At 37.2% G+C, this 14,550-nt stretch overlaps 2 protein-coding genes across 3 annotated transcripts; both read right to left on the bottom strand.

The window, feature by feature from the left end:
* Positions 1-829: 829 nt before the first annotated feature.
* Positions 830-7,365, bottom strand: LOC107684657 (tyrosine aminotransferase-like). Of its 2 annotated transcripts, none has more exons than XM_016480965.1 (12): positions 7,281-7,365; positions 6,287-6,559; positions 5,947-6,051; positions 5,699-5,766; positions 5,455-5,613; positions 4,780-4,918; positions 4,641-4,693; positions 2,750-2,902; positions 2,537-2,665; positions 2,368-2,451; positions 1,576-1,674; positions 830-1,479 (listed from the first exon to the last, which is right to left on the bottom strand). In XM_016480965.1, the coding sequence occupies exons 2-12, from the start codon at positions 6,525-6,527 to the stop codon at positions 1,339-1,341; spliced, it is 1,371 nt and encodes a 456-aa protein (XP_016336451.1). In that variant the 5' UTR covers positions 6,528-6,559; positions 7,281-7,365; the 3' UTR covers positions 830-1,338. The 2 variants fall into 2 exon arrangements, with proteins under 2 accessions (XP_016336451.1, XP_016336452.1); XM_016480966.1 differs by having other exon boundaries at positions 6,287-6,546.
* A 1,039-nt stretch (positions 7,366-8,404) lies between these two features.
* On the bottom strand, positions 8,405-14,390 carry LOC107684656 (uncharacterized). Its single transcript, XM_016480964.1, has 7 exons — positions 13,952-14,390; positions 13,440-13,663; positions 12,823-12,921; positions 12,469-12,570; positions 12,251-12,364; positions 11,715-11,823; positions 8,405-11,302 (listed from the first exon to the last, which is right to left on the bottom strand). Exons 1-7 carry the CDS (start codon positions 14,097-14,099, stop codon positions 10,245-10,247), a joined length of 1,854 nt encoding a protein of 617 aa, XP_016336450.1. The 5' UTR covers positions 14,100-14,390; the 3' UTR covers positions 8,405-10,244.
* Between the last annotated feature and the right edge of the window lie 160 nt (positions 14,391-14,550).

The raw sequence follows: 14,550 nt of genomic DNA, 5'->3' as shown, positions 1-14,550 counted from the left end.
CAGCAACCAGCAACAGCTGAGCTGTAAGACTGTTTCATCTGAGCATGTGGCACTTTAAGCATTATCATATCGCATATCGAATATCGCATTATTTAATGAGTTATCGCATAGGCCTATCACATTTTTCTTCAATATCACACAGCCCTAGTATCTAGTAACGCTTGTGTTGGTAACAGGGTTGTAGTCATAAAATAATAAATTGCATACCCTGAGATGGCACAATACAATTTCTTGTCGTTTTAAGGTGTCTTCATTTTCATGGATATTTAAAAAATGTTAATTAAACATTTTATTTTTACATTTTTCCAAGTGGAAAAGCACAGATTTCGTGTAATGGCCCATGGAACAGTTTTAACCAATAGGATCGGAGATCAGAGAAAACCATTTCACCCAGTGTTTATTATAAATTATTAATCCTTAGCAATCTTTATCAAAATAACTTCCCCCGACTCTTGCAAGTTGCAACGACATCTCTGATGACGTGTTTACCTGCGTGAGGGCAGGGAAATATTTAACGATCATCCAATCAATAACCGAATAGACAAAATCAAGTCCAGACCTACTTTTTTTTCTTTGCCAAGCATGCAGTTTTGTCAGTTATTCAGTTTTTTTCTTGCTACTGTATCTGATTTTTACATCTTGAGAAAGTAAGAGTAACATTGGTAAAAGGAAGTCCTTTTTTTCGGGAGGTGAAATCCACCTATACTTCCCTCCTCCCCCTTCTATAGAATTATTTCTAATAATAATAATACACATTGGTCCTATACTGAGATACAATTTTATTTAAATAGTTTTTGAGGTATAACAATTGAAAACAAAATTTAAAAAAAAAACATTAGATGTCATATATGTGCCATATATGTCATTTTGACTCTCAAAGTGGTTGGGCATGCAAATTAAACAGATGCACTACAAAATATTCCATTCCTAAAATGTCACATATTGGATAAATACTTCACATCATGCAGGATACACATGAAATGGCTTTATGGTTTGGTCACAAGGCTTCCCAAACTTGCCACAATGTCTGTTACGGTGTAAGAAAAAAAAAGACTACAATATTTTACAATAATGAATATGTATATTAATTTAAAAACCCTCAAACTACCCTCCCACCCCTTCCCTATATAATACTAGCCATAATACATATACAACTATAAATATGATGTTTGCATAGAACTGTGGGTTTCCTGAAAGGGAAAGCACGTCACATGTAATGCACATAACTGTGTCCTCTCTTATAACACTTCGATTCATGCTTCAGCTTTATACACCACTTTGCTTTGCTCTTTGACCTTTCCTTTCCTCCTTTGACCTTTCGCTCTCTGTCTGTTTCTTTCACTGGTCCAATTCGTGGCTGTCTTGGCTCCGAGGTCGATAGTGACGTGCACAGAATTCTCTGATCCGAATGCATGCCTCAATCATCATCTCCTCTGGGACGGTTACCACAATTCGGAAGAAGTTTGGATATTCAAATGCCTACAGAAAGGAACAACAAAGGTATCAGAATGGATGCAAACAAACTTTGTGACAAATAATAGGTATAAGGTAAGATAAGGGAGATGAATAATTCACCGTAGCGGGCAAACAGAACACAGACTGCTCAGTGACCAGCCGTTCAGTGAACTCCACATCATTCTGGAAATCTGGGAAGTGTTCCATCTCGATCCCTACCTGAGGGTGAGCCAGCATTAAATACATTTACCCTCTGCTAACTTTCAACTTTGCACTTTTTGCAAACATGCTCATTCCGAATATGGACATCCTGATGAGCAAATGTGCCAAGTGTGATTAAGTGTCTAATCAGGCCATTTAAAGAGACAGTTCACCCAAACATTCTGACATTATTTACTCACACTCGTGACATTTCAAAAAGCGCCATTTAAGTATAAATAAAAATGCAGAAAATAAACAATTTTGATTCTGATCTTTAAATTGAATCTAGTCTGAATGATTTGTTAATGAATCAAACAAATGAATCAAACAGGTGCTGAGTCAATCTAGTCACAAAGTTTAAAGTCAGCATGAAATGAAAATTCATCCTATTTATTTTCTAATTGCATATCATTGACCTTATTGTGAATCATTTATCCATGCATATGTTTCATTCTTTTTTTGTTTTTGTTTTGTTTTGACCTAATTCTTTTTAATAAAAAATAAAAATTCCAGTGATGTATGCCAGACTTTTTTTCCAATAGTTTAGCCACTTAAGCTTTTTTTTTGTCATTTTGGAGTTGGACAACAATAAAGGACAGTAAATGATGACAGAACTGCAACTTTTGGTTAAAATACCCCTTTAGTTTAAGTTTATAAACAATGCTTCATTTTCATCCACTCTTATCTTATAATACACAAAATTCCACTCACCATAATGTACATGGCTCCTGATGGCATCACTGGATTCAGCCCGGGAACAGTTGACAACTCCGAGTAACATATCTCTGAGTTTGACTGAAGAGGGACATAAAATTGTGTTATTGTCAGAGTCAGATGTTGAATCTACAAGCTTTTCTCTCTGAAGCTTTTCTCCTCTTACCTTGAGGAAACTGATGGTGCCTTGGTAGAACTCTGGTGGCGTGTCATTCAAAATTCTCTCTAATGCTCCCTGAACCACAGTACATGGTCCCAATATGCGCTGGCTTAGTTTCACAAGTCCTTCTCGAATCTAGAGTAAACATTAGCGTTATTGGTGTTTTTTTTTGTGTGCATATTTTTAGTTTTCTGTTACAGGTGAGAGGCTAATACTTACTCCGGTTCCAAATATGTAATTACGATCATGGATGAGGATCCAGCCCATCCTCCAGCCAGGAACCAACCAGCGCTTGGCAAGACCACCACAGGACAGGATGGGCACGTCACTGCTGAGAGGTGCCAAAGGCTGAAAATCACAGCCCGGGAATACCTGCAGAACAATAGATACACTCAGCCCACTCATTACAACACTGTAAATAGCAACATTTTTCTTTAAACATATTTATAATATAATATAATATAATAATCTATTTAAAATGCAAGATGGATGATATTCTTTTAAAGGTTTGGAGTGTAAGTTTTTTTTTTAAATGTTTTTCAGAGAAACTTGCTCATCAAGGCTACATTTATTTGATAAAAACACATTTAAAACAATAATATTGTAAAATATTATTACAATTCATTATATTAAATGCAATTTCAGTTTACAGCAACCATTACTCCAGTCTTAATCAGTGTTACATGACCCTTCAGAAATCATTCTAATATGCTGCTCATTATACATTTTTAGGACTCTTTGATGAATAGAAAGTTCAAAATAGCAGCATTTACTTGAAATACTTTTTTGTAATAATATTTCATCTATTGAATGCATTATTTCTTTTTTTTTAAATCTTACTGACCTCAAACTTTTGAACAGTGTTTTTTTTTTCCCTGGCCAGTAGATGATTGTAAAGATAACAGTATGTTAGCTGCATTCTAGAAAGTTCTGCATTCTGTTACCATCCTGTTGCCTTATGGAAGTTTAGGAATGGGGGACTAAGAAAGTTATAAGGGTAACGAGAGAGAGTTCCTTGCTTGTAGCTGTTTTGTGGTCGTCCGCCTGGCTCTAATTACGATTATGGCTTCTTGTCTGGTCGATGGATCCGCCCCATCTCCCATTGGCTAAGATACTGCAATTTGCGGTGCTGGCCCTATTTCACAAGTTCAAACATGGAAGTATGTTTTGTTGCTGCTGTTTTTAACAGGATCCAGACAGCGAGTCCACATGGGGTGCTCAATACTGTCCCAGATGGAGCTCAAAAACCCATCCAGCCAATCAACATTCTACCTGCAATGAAACGAGGGGGCCGCTCCTCTCCCTACCTTCTCTATCGCCTCAAAATACGTCAAGCTTCACGCATGTGCTAACCATAAACACATGTGATGAAAAGTGCAAAGTCATTGAGGTGCGCTCAAAACGCTCACTGTCGGCTTACAACCCCAACTGATTTATTGGGTTACAAACACCTCAGACCGCCGACCGTATTAAGTTGAAAAAAAAAACACTATTTTCCATGTAACAAAATAAGTTCTCTCTTGGCAACTACTATCCAGAGTTGTGGACCCATTGACCCCTGCTCTTCAGTGTCCTTCATGACATAAAACCCAGAATGCTTTCCAACATCCATTCACCACACACAACTCTAATCCCCTCCAGTGCTGATGTGGTTTCCACTGCTAAACGAGGCTGAGCTGAGCCAGGGAAACTCACGCCACCAAACAGAAAGATGTTCCCTACAATTGCAGTACACTTTAATGTAGTTCCAAGGGAGGGCGGGGATTATGGGTTCTTCAGAGAAACTTTTAGTGACCAGTTCTTAAAAGAACCATTTTTTATGTGTGAAGAACATCTGAAGAACCTTATCTTCACTATGTGCAATGGAAATATTCGGTGGATGTTAAAGGTTCTTCATGGAACCATAGGTGCCAATAAAGAACCTCTAATTTTAGGAGTGTTCTAAAAGGTCGAAAAGTGTCTTGCAAGTAAGCCAGACTCAGTTAAGTCATTTAACATAGGTCATTGGTGAGCGTAGAGTGTGAACTCCATGAAAGACCACTGTGAGCTTGGAAAATAAACAGTTCTTAGATAGTAAATACAAGTGTTCCCGTATTCAGTGTGAGCTCACCATGTCTCCGTAGATCTCATCAGCAAGGATAGGGATACAGTTTCTTGATGCCACTAGATCACATAGAATATTATCAGATTAATATCCTGGAAGTTCTGTGGATAAACATTCCTGATATATTATTTGTGTAAACATTCACCGGAAAGAATCTTATGCTGGTGTTCTCTGGAGAACACAGAGCCGCACGGATTGGATGGGTTGTTGACAATCAGACAGGCTGTTTTGTCATCGATCAGACTCTCCAGGTGCTGAAGATCAATCTCCCAGGACTTCTCCGGCTAAAGGATCAAAATATAACATAATATATATTTCAAAAAGTTTGAAAAAAAAAAAAAAACTAATCTTAGGCATGATACAGTCAAGCGGTATTGTAGAAACTTACTGCAGAACTGGAAGAAGGGATTATATAAGTGCTTAGGAAGATTAAAACTATATTAAATTCAATTAAAAGACATCCTTATATTGTCTGCAAATAAAATGATTCCTATCTTAGTTGTGTTAGGATCTATAACACTTATCTTTATACTGTACTAAAACCTGAGCTGTATTTTTCTGTTATTTGCATGTGCGTGTTTATGGTTCTTTCTATTTATCAACCCCAGATGTGGACCATATATTGTAAGAATGACGCAGCAATTTTCCCTATCCACTCCACAAACCATCCACTAGTCTTTTATGACCCCAAACCTGCCCCATCCTTCCCCCTCTCATAAACAGAAAGTATTTTGTTTTCTGACTCCATGCTAAGCTGAGGTGATGGACTTTGTCTTTTTGATTTGCACACTCGTGCTATCAGTGTGATTTATTTACTCACCAGCAGATTGTAGTGCTTGACTTGGATGCCCATAGACACTGCCAGCGTCTTATAGAGGGAGAATCCAGGACGTGGAACTAAGATATTGTCCCCTGGGTTACACAACACGCTGATGGCTAACTCTATAGCCTGGCTACAGCCACTGGACAAGATCACATCCTACAGATTTAAGAAGAAGAAAAAATTTACTCTTCATCAACTTACAAACGCATATGAAAAATGACAAATGATGGATGTGACGCACTTTGTCTTCCAGTGGAGCTTCTGGACAGCTGTAGAAGTTTGCAACAGCTTCTCTGCTCTTTTGGTAACCTGTCAATGTTATTTAAAATACGGATTATTTTCATGAGGAGAAAATCATACACATTTTATCAGAATGCAAATGCAAGGTGGGACTATTTAATCGTTATATACCAAATGAGGCAATTAATTTCTCTTAAAATGTCAGTATTCATTTTTTAATCAAGCAGAAAATGAATGCCTAAGACTTACCAACTGAGGGAGCATAGCCATTGTATTTGTGTGAGTCTATGGCCTCCTTCACTGCCTGTAAAACAGTGTCATCTGTTGGCATGTTCCCAAACACAGTTGGGTCACCTGGTGGAAAATCAAGTCCAAAACAAACATTTACATTTAATCGCTCAGCGAAAAGAATATTGCAAATAATAGCCTACATACGATGATTGAGACAAGGATAAAATAAAAATAAAAAGTAAGCCGGTACTTTTTAGCTATACAGTTATATATATAGAACTAATTTACAAATATTGGATCTTAACATTTTGTGTTTTAGTTTTTTGTATATAAGTAGGTTATTTGATGCATAACTTACCAATGGATAGAGCAATCATGGGTTTCTCGGGGTTGGGAGTGAGTTTCATCCCGTCCACTATGGCTCGGATGGGGTTGAGTGTTTTTTTGGACATCTCTGAGGGTCTGACGTTCCATCTCTGCCTGTGGCTCTTCAGTTTAGCCGGGTTCACACTCACATGAGTCCGCACACTCACATGATGGACACTGTTCCCGTTGATGCCATTGTTCTGAGCTCCGTTCATTTCCACTACAAAAGACATTTTCTTGGTCTATGCCCTTCTGAAAGAGATGTCTAGAGAATGAAAAAGATGACACTGATAGAGTAAAATATGTTTACTGATATTTACGCAGCGGCATAACTATTTTTGATGTTAAGGGTCTTTGTTTTAGACCGACATGAAAAACAAAGGGTTGGATTTTTAAAAGTTAATTAAATTGCAGTAGCCTAGACTAATATAGACTCTCGCGAACAAACGACCTGAGGCGGACACCATAGCAACAGTATTTGTGCTTTCCATTAGGATCAGTATATGACAGTAACCTGCATTTGAAAATGTAGCCTACTGCAATAACTTTATAAGCTATAGATGTACACCCCGCAAATATATTAAAAAAGCTTTTAGAGTTTTTAAGAAAAGTCTTTAAGAAAGTTGTCCGTTATCTAACAGAAATGTAGCTTACTTGCATAAATAAGACAAACACCGCAATGCAAATAAATTACATTACATACGAAAAACACTAGTCTAAATAATCAGATTAATATAGATCTGTAGAATTTTAATATTGTCTAACATTCGTCAAATTAGACAAGATATCTAATATTCTAAAATATCAAAGTAACAAAAAGTAATGTGGAAATGTATTTTTCTATTGTTTAAAAATATGCAAAACATATTAAAGATATTAAACACTATAAATATATTTATTTTAGACACTAAATGAATGAAAACACGAATGCATATGCTAGTTTAGGCTATAAGCAATATACAGAACTTATAATGTAACATAAATACCTTATTAAGTTTCTTATTATAAGAAATCACGCTCCAGTGGCTGGGGATGAGATAAATAGGTAAATATGTGCACAGAATGATTAAGTCGGTTCATAGACCGGCTTTATACAGAACCCCCAAATGGGTGTTGAACCCTGCCTATATTTCCATTGGTGGAGACTGGGGGCAGTCCAAAACTCCCCCGTTACCTCATAAGTCTAAAATTCTATAGTTTTGGGGTTGAACCTCATCCTCCTCCTCAAACACTCCTGCCCTCACAAAACATGAGTTATGCACATGCTGCTCAGCTGTTTTTAGAGACACTTTCCTTCTTTCAAAACTACACTCTAAAAAATGCTGGGTTAAATACAACCCAGTGCTGGGTAAAATTGGGACAAAGCCAGCAATTGGGTTGTTTTGACCCAGCGGTTGGGTTACTACCCAGAAGGTTGGGTTAAACAATTAACCCAACCGCTGGGTCAAAACAGCCCAATTGCTGGGTTTGTCCCTATTTTACCCAGCACTGGGTTGTATTTAAACCAGCATTTTTTTAGAGTGTATTGCTGTCTCATTCTCTCACTTCAGTCTATTTTATTATTATTATTTTATTAGTCGCACCTGTTTACAGCGCACATTTATAATGAGAGAAGCCGTTTAGGTTTAACACTGTATTTCAGTATTCTCCACATCTGTAATGAGAATGAAAGAGGCTGGTCTCCACATCTGTCTTACATAAGTTAAGCTCACGTTTTTGCGTCGGCTGGAGTTGTTTTATTGGTGCTAACACTGCAACTATTGGCCATTCTGCTATTATGCAAGTAAAATGATCAAGTCTGTGAAAAGCCTTTTTCCAACTATACAAAATATGGAAAATCAAAGGCTTGGGGTCTCTCACAATCATAAAAATGTTCAAATCAAAAGTTGTTCATGCATTGTTTTCTACTAAAGGGACATCAAGTTCAAAGATCTTTTCATAAGCTCGATAAATCAAACCAAGTCATTCAAAAATCAGTTGATTTGCAGCCCAATTCAGTGTAACTGCAAAAAAGAGTGACAAGCTCATTTTCCATTCTTGTTTCACAGTAAGAAAAGACAACTACAAGAGGTAAATGATGACAAAATAATGACAATATTCATTTTGGGTGAACTATTGCTTTAATAAAAGTCAAAAATAAATTAGGAAAAAAATGCTGTCACTTGGATCATATATGTAACTCTTTCAAGCTCAAACAATCATCATTATCCAAAACACCTACAGACATTAAATGCCATTTTTTTCTACCTGACAGCACGTATATGAATGAGTGCACTATATCTGATGCAATAATGACTAAGTAGTTTGCAATAACATCAAGTCAAATTTACACTCAAGTCAGGTGAATAAAAGTCAGAATGGAGTTTTACAGAGCAATAACCTTGAATTTTAAACCCACAACTCTCTTTCATGTTTTTTGTACTTGTTGGCATAACCACCTATTTAAGAAACCAGCATGTACACACGTAACACTGAATTAGTGAGGCTAAGACTAACCTTAAAACACTTCTGACCCGCTATTTAGTAGAGTCAACACAACCTTGTAGGCAAAAAACAAAGTAAAAAAAACTCACGTCATAATCCAAAATGTCTGTCCTTACATAACCCTTCTAGGTCAATCACAGAAAGCATGTCAACACGTATCCACTAAAGCACGCCATACAGAGACCCAGCGATAACCCTGACCCACCATACGCGTCACTAAACCAACAGCAAACAGTGTTCCACATTGGAAACCATGTCGTTTTAGAGTTATATACTCACACTTCATAGGACATTCAGGGCAACAGGAGTCTAAAATGACGGATTACCAAAAACATACTGGACACAAATATTTTGGCATTGACCTTCAAGAGCTTTAAGGCAAGCATTTTGACCTTTATGAGGTAAACGATGAGGTAAAAAAGCTGCATAGTTTCCCAACCCTAATGCGAGTTCATTCAAAATGGCCAAACTCAATGTTTGAGTACCTATGCATCTAAAAATATGTTGCAGACCATGTTCGCTGGCACCTTTTTAATGTCTTTTGATTTAGTCTCCGTTAGGCTTGTATATATTGAGTATAAATCCGAATACAGTGTTATTTCATCAAATAACATGTATTGATAATCTTCAGGCTCTTGTTCTCTTAAAATACCTAAAATATGCTTAGTCTGTTGAAGCCACTTGGACTTCATGAGGAAGCTTTGACTCTCTAAGGACAGTTTCAGATTGTGTTCATTGGTTCAGCTTGGTTTGGTGAAGACAATGGTGGCTAAAATCTGTCCTGCACTGATTCCTGGAGTGACAAGTTTTTTTTGAGGCTGTGGATTGAGATGATGAGGAGAACTGTTGGTGGAGCAACTGGTTTCTTTGAGGACACTGGTGAAAGACTGAGCATTTTAAATACCGTGAGGTAAATGATGAGGTAAAATAAGGTGAAAAGCTGCAATTTTCTTCTTCTAAATTGTCACAGGCTCTGTATGAATCCATGGCTCTTGCACATTCTTCCTTGGTCAATCTGTGAAGGAATAGTTGAGGTTGAAGCCACTTGGACTGCATGAGGAAGCTTTGACTCTCTAAGGACAGTTTCAGATTGTGTTCTTTGGTTCGGTGAAGACAACGGTAGCTAAAATCTCTCCTGTGTTGATTCTTTAAGTGCCAAGTTGCTTTGAGACCGTGGACTGAAATTGTGAGGAGAACTGTTGGTGGACTGAAGATTAAGGAGTAACTGGTTTCTTTGAGGACACTGGTGAAAGACTGGCCTGCTGACCATCAAGAGCTTTAAACAATTTGATCTCCATAAGGGAAAATATAGTAAAAAAGCTGCATATTTTCCCAACCCTAATGCGAGTTTATTCAAACATCCACAGCAAAATGCTAAAATCGGTGTTTGAGTAGCTATGCATCTGAAAAACATGATGAAGACTACATTCACTGGGACTTTCTTTTTGATGTCCTCTGTTTTAGTCTTAGTCAGGCTTGTAATCAGGGTCATCAGAGTCTGTTGAATCTAAGTCTTCTGAGTATGAATCAGAATACAATGCATTTACATCAAATAACATGTATTGATCATCTTCAGGCTCTTGTTCTCCTTCTAAAATGTCACGGGCTCTGTATGAATCCATGGCTCTTGCACATTCTTCCTTGCTTAGTCTATTAAGGCACACTTGAGGTTGAAGCCACTTGGACTGCATTAGGAAGCTTTGACTCTCTAAGGACAGTTTCAGATTGTGTTCATCAGTTCTGCTTGGTTCGGTGAAGACAACAGTAGCTAAAATCTGTCCTGCACTGATTGCGAGTTGCTTTGAGGCTGTGGACTGAGATGATGAGGAGGACTGTTGGAGAACTGAAGGTGAAGGAGCAACTGGATTCTTTGAGGACACTGGTGAAAGACTGACCTGCTGGATGTAGGACAGTGAAATGTTCGTAGAGGATGAATCTGGATTAGAGGACAATGAGTGCTGGTTTGGAGATGCTTGAGGTTGTGGTGTGTACGGGAGAAGAGGTGGTGTGCTCTGGGTTGATGTGGGAGTGCATTCTGCTTGTACGACTACTCCATCAAGCTCTTCAGAACATTCCTGAAGGATGCTCCTCATTTTTTTGCCATGTCTGGAGCAGATCTGCTCTGGAAAATCAGTCTGACTTTCCTTCTGTTCTGGTTCAGATTGAGTTTTCTTCTGTCTGTGCCTCCCAACCAGGTCCTTCTCCACCAGAAGAGACTGGCTGAAGTCAATCTGATCTATTTCAGAATCTGACAACTGCGTAGACGTAACAATTACTCCATCACCACAAATTTTCTCCTGAGGTGAAATAGTTTCTGTGTTTCTATTCTGCCACAAGCCCTGAGAACCAAACAGCTCTTTTGTGCTGGTTTGTGAGAGTCGATTCTCCTTTGTGCTGTTCTGGGAAGACCTCAAAAATACACGGAGAGTACCATTGGATGGTACTTCAGCGTCCCTTTGTACCTCACAAGTGTTTGAAAGTGATGGTGAGAGACTGTCGTCAAGGCTCTGATTTGTTGTTACAGCTGTCAAATAGAGAAAATGAAGATGAAAATAAAGAATGGCTATTTTTACATGCACAACGCTAAATATAGTGATCGAGTTGATGTGTGCATTTATATGTCACAAGCTTCAAATCAGAATTGACTTTTTGTTCAGAGGTTCCTGCTGTTTGCACATAATAATGATTCTCCTACACTGTTTCTGTATTTGTTTTAAAAAGAAGAATTAATATTTGTCCATTTCTGGATAAATATTGCATAAAACCGCTGCTTATGTTTATGTACTATGCTGCTTATGTTTATCACGCTGTAAAAAACGCCCGATTGTGCCTTCAATCCGATTACTAATGGATTATTTGTGTGCATGTAAACGAAGCCAATGTCTGTAATTTCAAAGCTGTTATGGCAAATTCAGAGACAAAATCATGTTTCTTACCGCAATGCAGGAGTCTCTTCAGAACTGTGGCTAGAGATGCACTATCCCTTGAAAGTAATTTTTTTATGATCTTCTCTCCCCTCCCATATGAATGGGACTGCTTCAGTACCTGCACACAGATGAGGATAGAACAGAATAACACATCAATACTAGTGTGAATATATATGATAATGTGTTTAAAGAAAGGCAATAAACAGTTTATTGTGCTGATACAATTATTATAATTTTTTTTGTTAATGTGTAATTTTTGACGACCTTATTTTTTGATCAAACCGAATGTAAAACATTTTAAGGACCTGTGGGGACTCTGACTAGATATTTAGCCAATATATTTATGTTTATTTAGTTGTTGGAATTTTTTCAGCTGTTTTATCGTCTGTCAGAAAAAAGCTGTTGTGCTATTAATTTTAGTATTTTTTTTAAGTCTTTTTGTTTAGAAAAATAAAAGCACAAAAAAATAGTAATGCCTTTTTTAAAAAAGCACAACTAAACAGAAAATGCAGCTACTTTAGACACAAAAGCACATAAACACTTACCTGTTCAATACACGTTGGTTGTGGCAGGACTTTATCTAGCTCTCCCAAATAGTGTACAAGTCTCTCCTCCAGTTTCTGTGCATAGCGTTCACCATATTGCTCCTCCATTAAATCCTACAAAGTTAAGTAGTCACATTTGATTTGAGGATCTGGAACTGATGCAAACTAGTGCTGATATAAGTAATGTACCATGCAAAGTTTTTTTTTTTTTCACTAACCCGAATGTAAGTCTCACGCATATCCCTGTCTCTGGCCAGAACATGAGCAAAGGCCTTGAAATCTTCCTGGTTTTTCTGCATGAGACCCATGTTCCTGCGGCTCTATATAGAAGCATGATTTAAACGAAAGGAAAGAAAGGGAAAGTGTTAAAAAGCTCAGTAGTACTAAAATATATTTTCTATTTTAAAGCATTATTTGTGTCAATGCAGACAATACAATACACTAATGACACATAGTCAGATATGAACTTAATACACTTCAACAAGAACCCATGCATCATATAGTACATTTAAACATTACTTTGGCTCTTCATGTATTTACGGTGGCCCCTGGTGGAAGGAGATCATACTTACACATTTGTGATACTCCGGAAGGCTTTTAGGGAAAAAGTTTTCAATCTTGTCAGAGATTTTAGCAGTGCTCTGGTCATTCCACAACATCCACATGATAACCTAAAAAATAAAGAAGTTCATGAATCGTAAAGTAGTCATGTAATGCCAAACAAATTCACACTCGCACAATTAAACTTGTGTATTCTATAAAATGAAGGAAGGAACTTTGCTTCATTTAATGTAACAATGCAATCAGATAGAGTACATTGCCTTTGGGAGACATTAAGTTTATTTTAATTATTTTATTTTGCCTACTTCGCCATTCTTGTTGGGATTTCCTATTTTGTAAAATCTCATAAACTCATAAATAATAAGAATAACACATTTCTGAAGGACTAAGATTTTATTTTTCTTACTGATTGAGGTGTCTTTTGTTTATCTGTTTGTATTTTTTCTTTCCTTTCCTTTCCATGTTCTTTAATAGAGCGGTGATGATTATGATTATTGTTATATTATTATTTTTTGTATTATTATATATAATTACAATAATGAAAAACCCATGGAAATCCCTATCCAAAACGGCAAGCTATTTCTAGTGGGTTGACCACAGTATTTTATCAAAGAAAACAATGCCTCACCAGAGTCTGCAGACCAAACATGATCTTCATGTGTTTGATGGGGGTCACTAGTCTTGGCACAAGTGTGTACGTAACATCCACAAACTCAGTGACTCTCTCAAAGTGCTTGATGTCTCTGGCTTGCACGATCCTCCAGACCTCTGCTGCCACCACACGGATTCTGCACGGCTCTTCAAGGGTCAGAAGATGCCAGTCACCTTCTAGCCATAATGGGGGTCCTAGAGCTGAAAAAGGTTAAAGTTGATTCCCATGCGTTCGTTTCAAAATAGTTTATGTTAGATCTATTATGGACTTGCACCAACTGTGCAGTTGATTTATGACAATAAAGTAACAAGTAACATAGTAACTGTGTAATAACATGCAAAGGCATGATTGATTTAATAGATTATACTGTTTTTAATTGAAAGCAAGGCAAGACATGCAAGAAATGCTTATGTAAAAATCATAATTTGATGGAAAGTGTCAGGTTGTAACAGGTTTGTTTGGGTTATTTAAAACATTGCAAGAAACACCTTCTAAGACCTCCATCATCCGTTTAGTCCATGCATATTCAATGATCCATAATGGTAAAGCAGGAATAAGGTGAGCACATGCTTGTTCCAACCACAAGTTTTCACTCATTCCAGCCAAAGCAGCAGTTTCAGTCTTTAACACTGTCATGATGTCCAGGCATCAGCGGCTTTCAGTGCAGAGCATCTGATAAGAGCTACTGCACGCAGGAAACATCCAATCATTGGTTCTGCTGAGATGATGATGAGCTCCATTTAAAAGTCACATTTTGTAAGGCATGTCCGGACACGTTTAGAAAGTAAATGACGGAACAGTTTACTTTCACTTAGACATCAACATCAAAGTTAGATATATCACGGAATAATTCAATCTCGTTCGGTATTACATCGACTACACAAACTACTCATAAGGTCAGTGCAAATATTCTTTGTGTGAAAACAGAAATTGTTGACGGTGATGTTTAAAAAAAAAAAGCACAGCTGAAGGAGCTTTTCAAAATAAGAGAACACTTCCGCATCACATAAAATAACCTAAACTAGTAGGATTTAGCTAAATATGAAAATGTGTATATATATATATATTTACATTTACATTTAGTCAT

The sequence above is a fragment of the Sinocyclocheilus anshuiensis genome, unplaced genomic scaffold, assembly GCF_001515605.1.
Source record: "Sinocyclocheilus anshuiensis isolate Anshui unplaced genomic scaffold, SAMN03320099.WGS_v1.1 scaffold93, whole genome shotgun sequence".
Classification (NCBI taxonomy): domain Eukaryota; kingdom Metazoa; phylum Chordata; class Actinopteri; order Cypriniformes; family Cyprinidae; genus Sinocyclocheilus; species Sinocyclocheilus anshuiensis.
The sequence above is the reverse complement of the archived record's forward strand: the minus strand, read 5'-3'. Positions and strand labels throughout refer to the sequence as shown.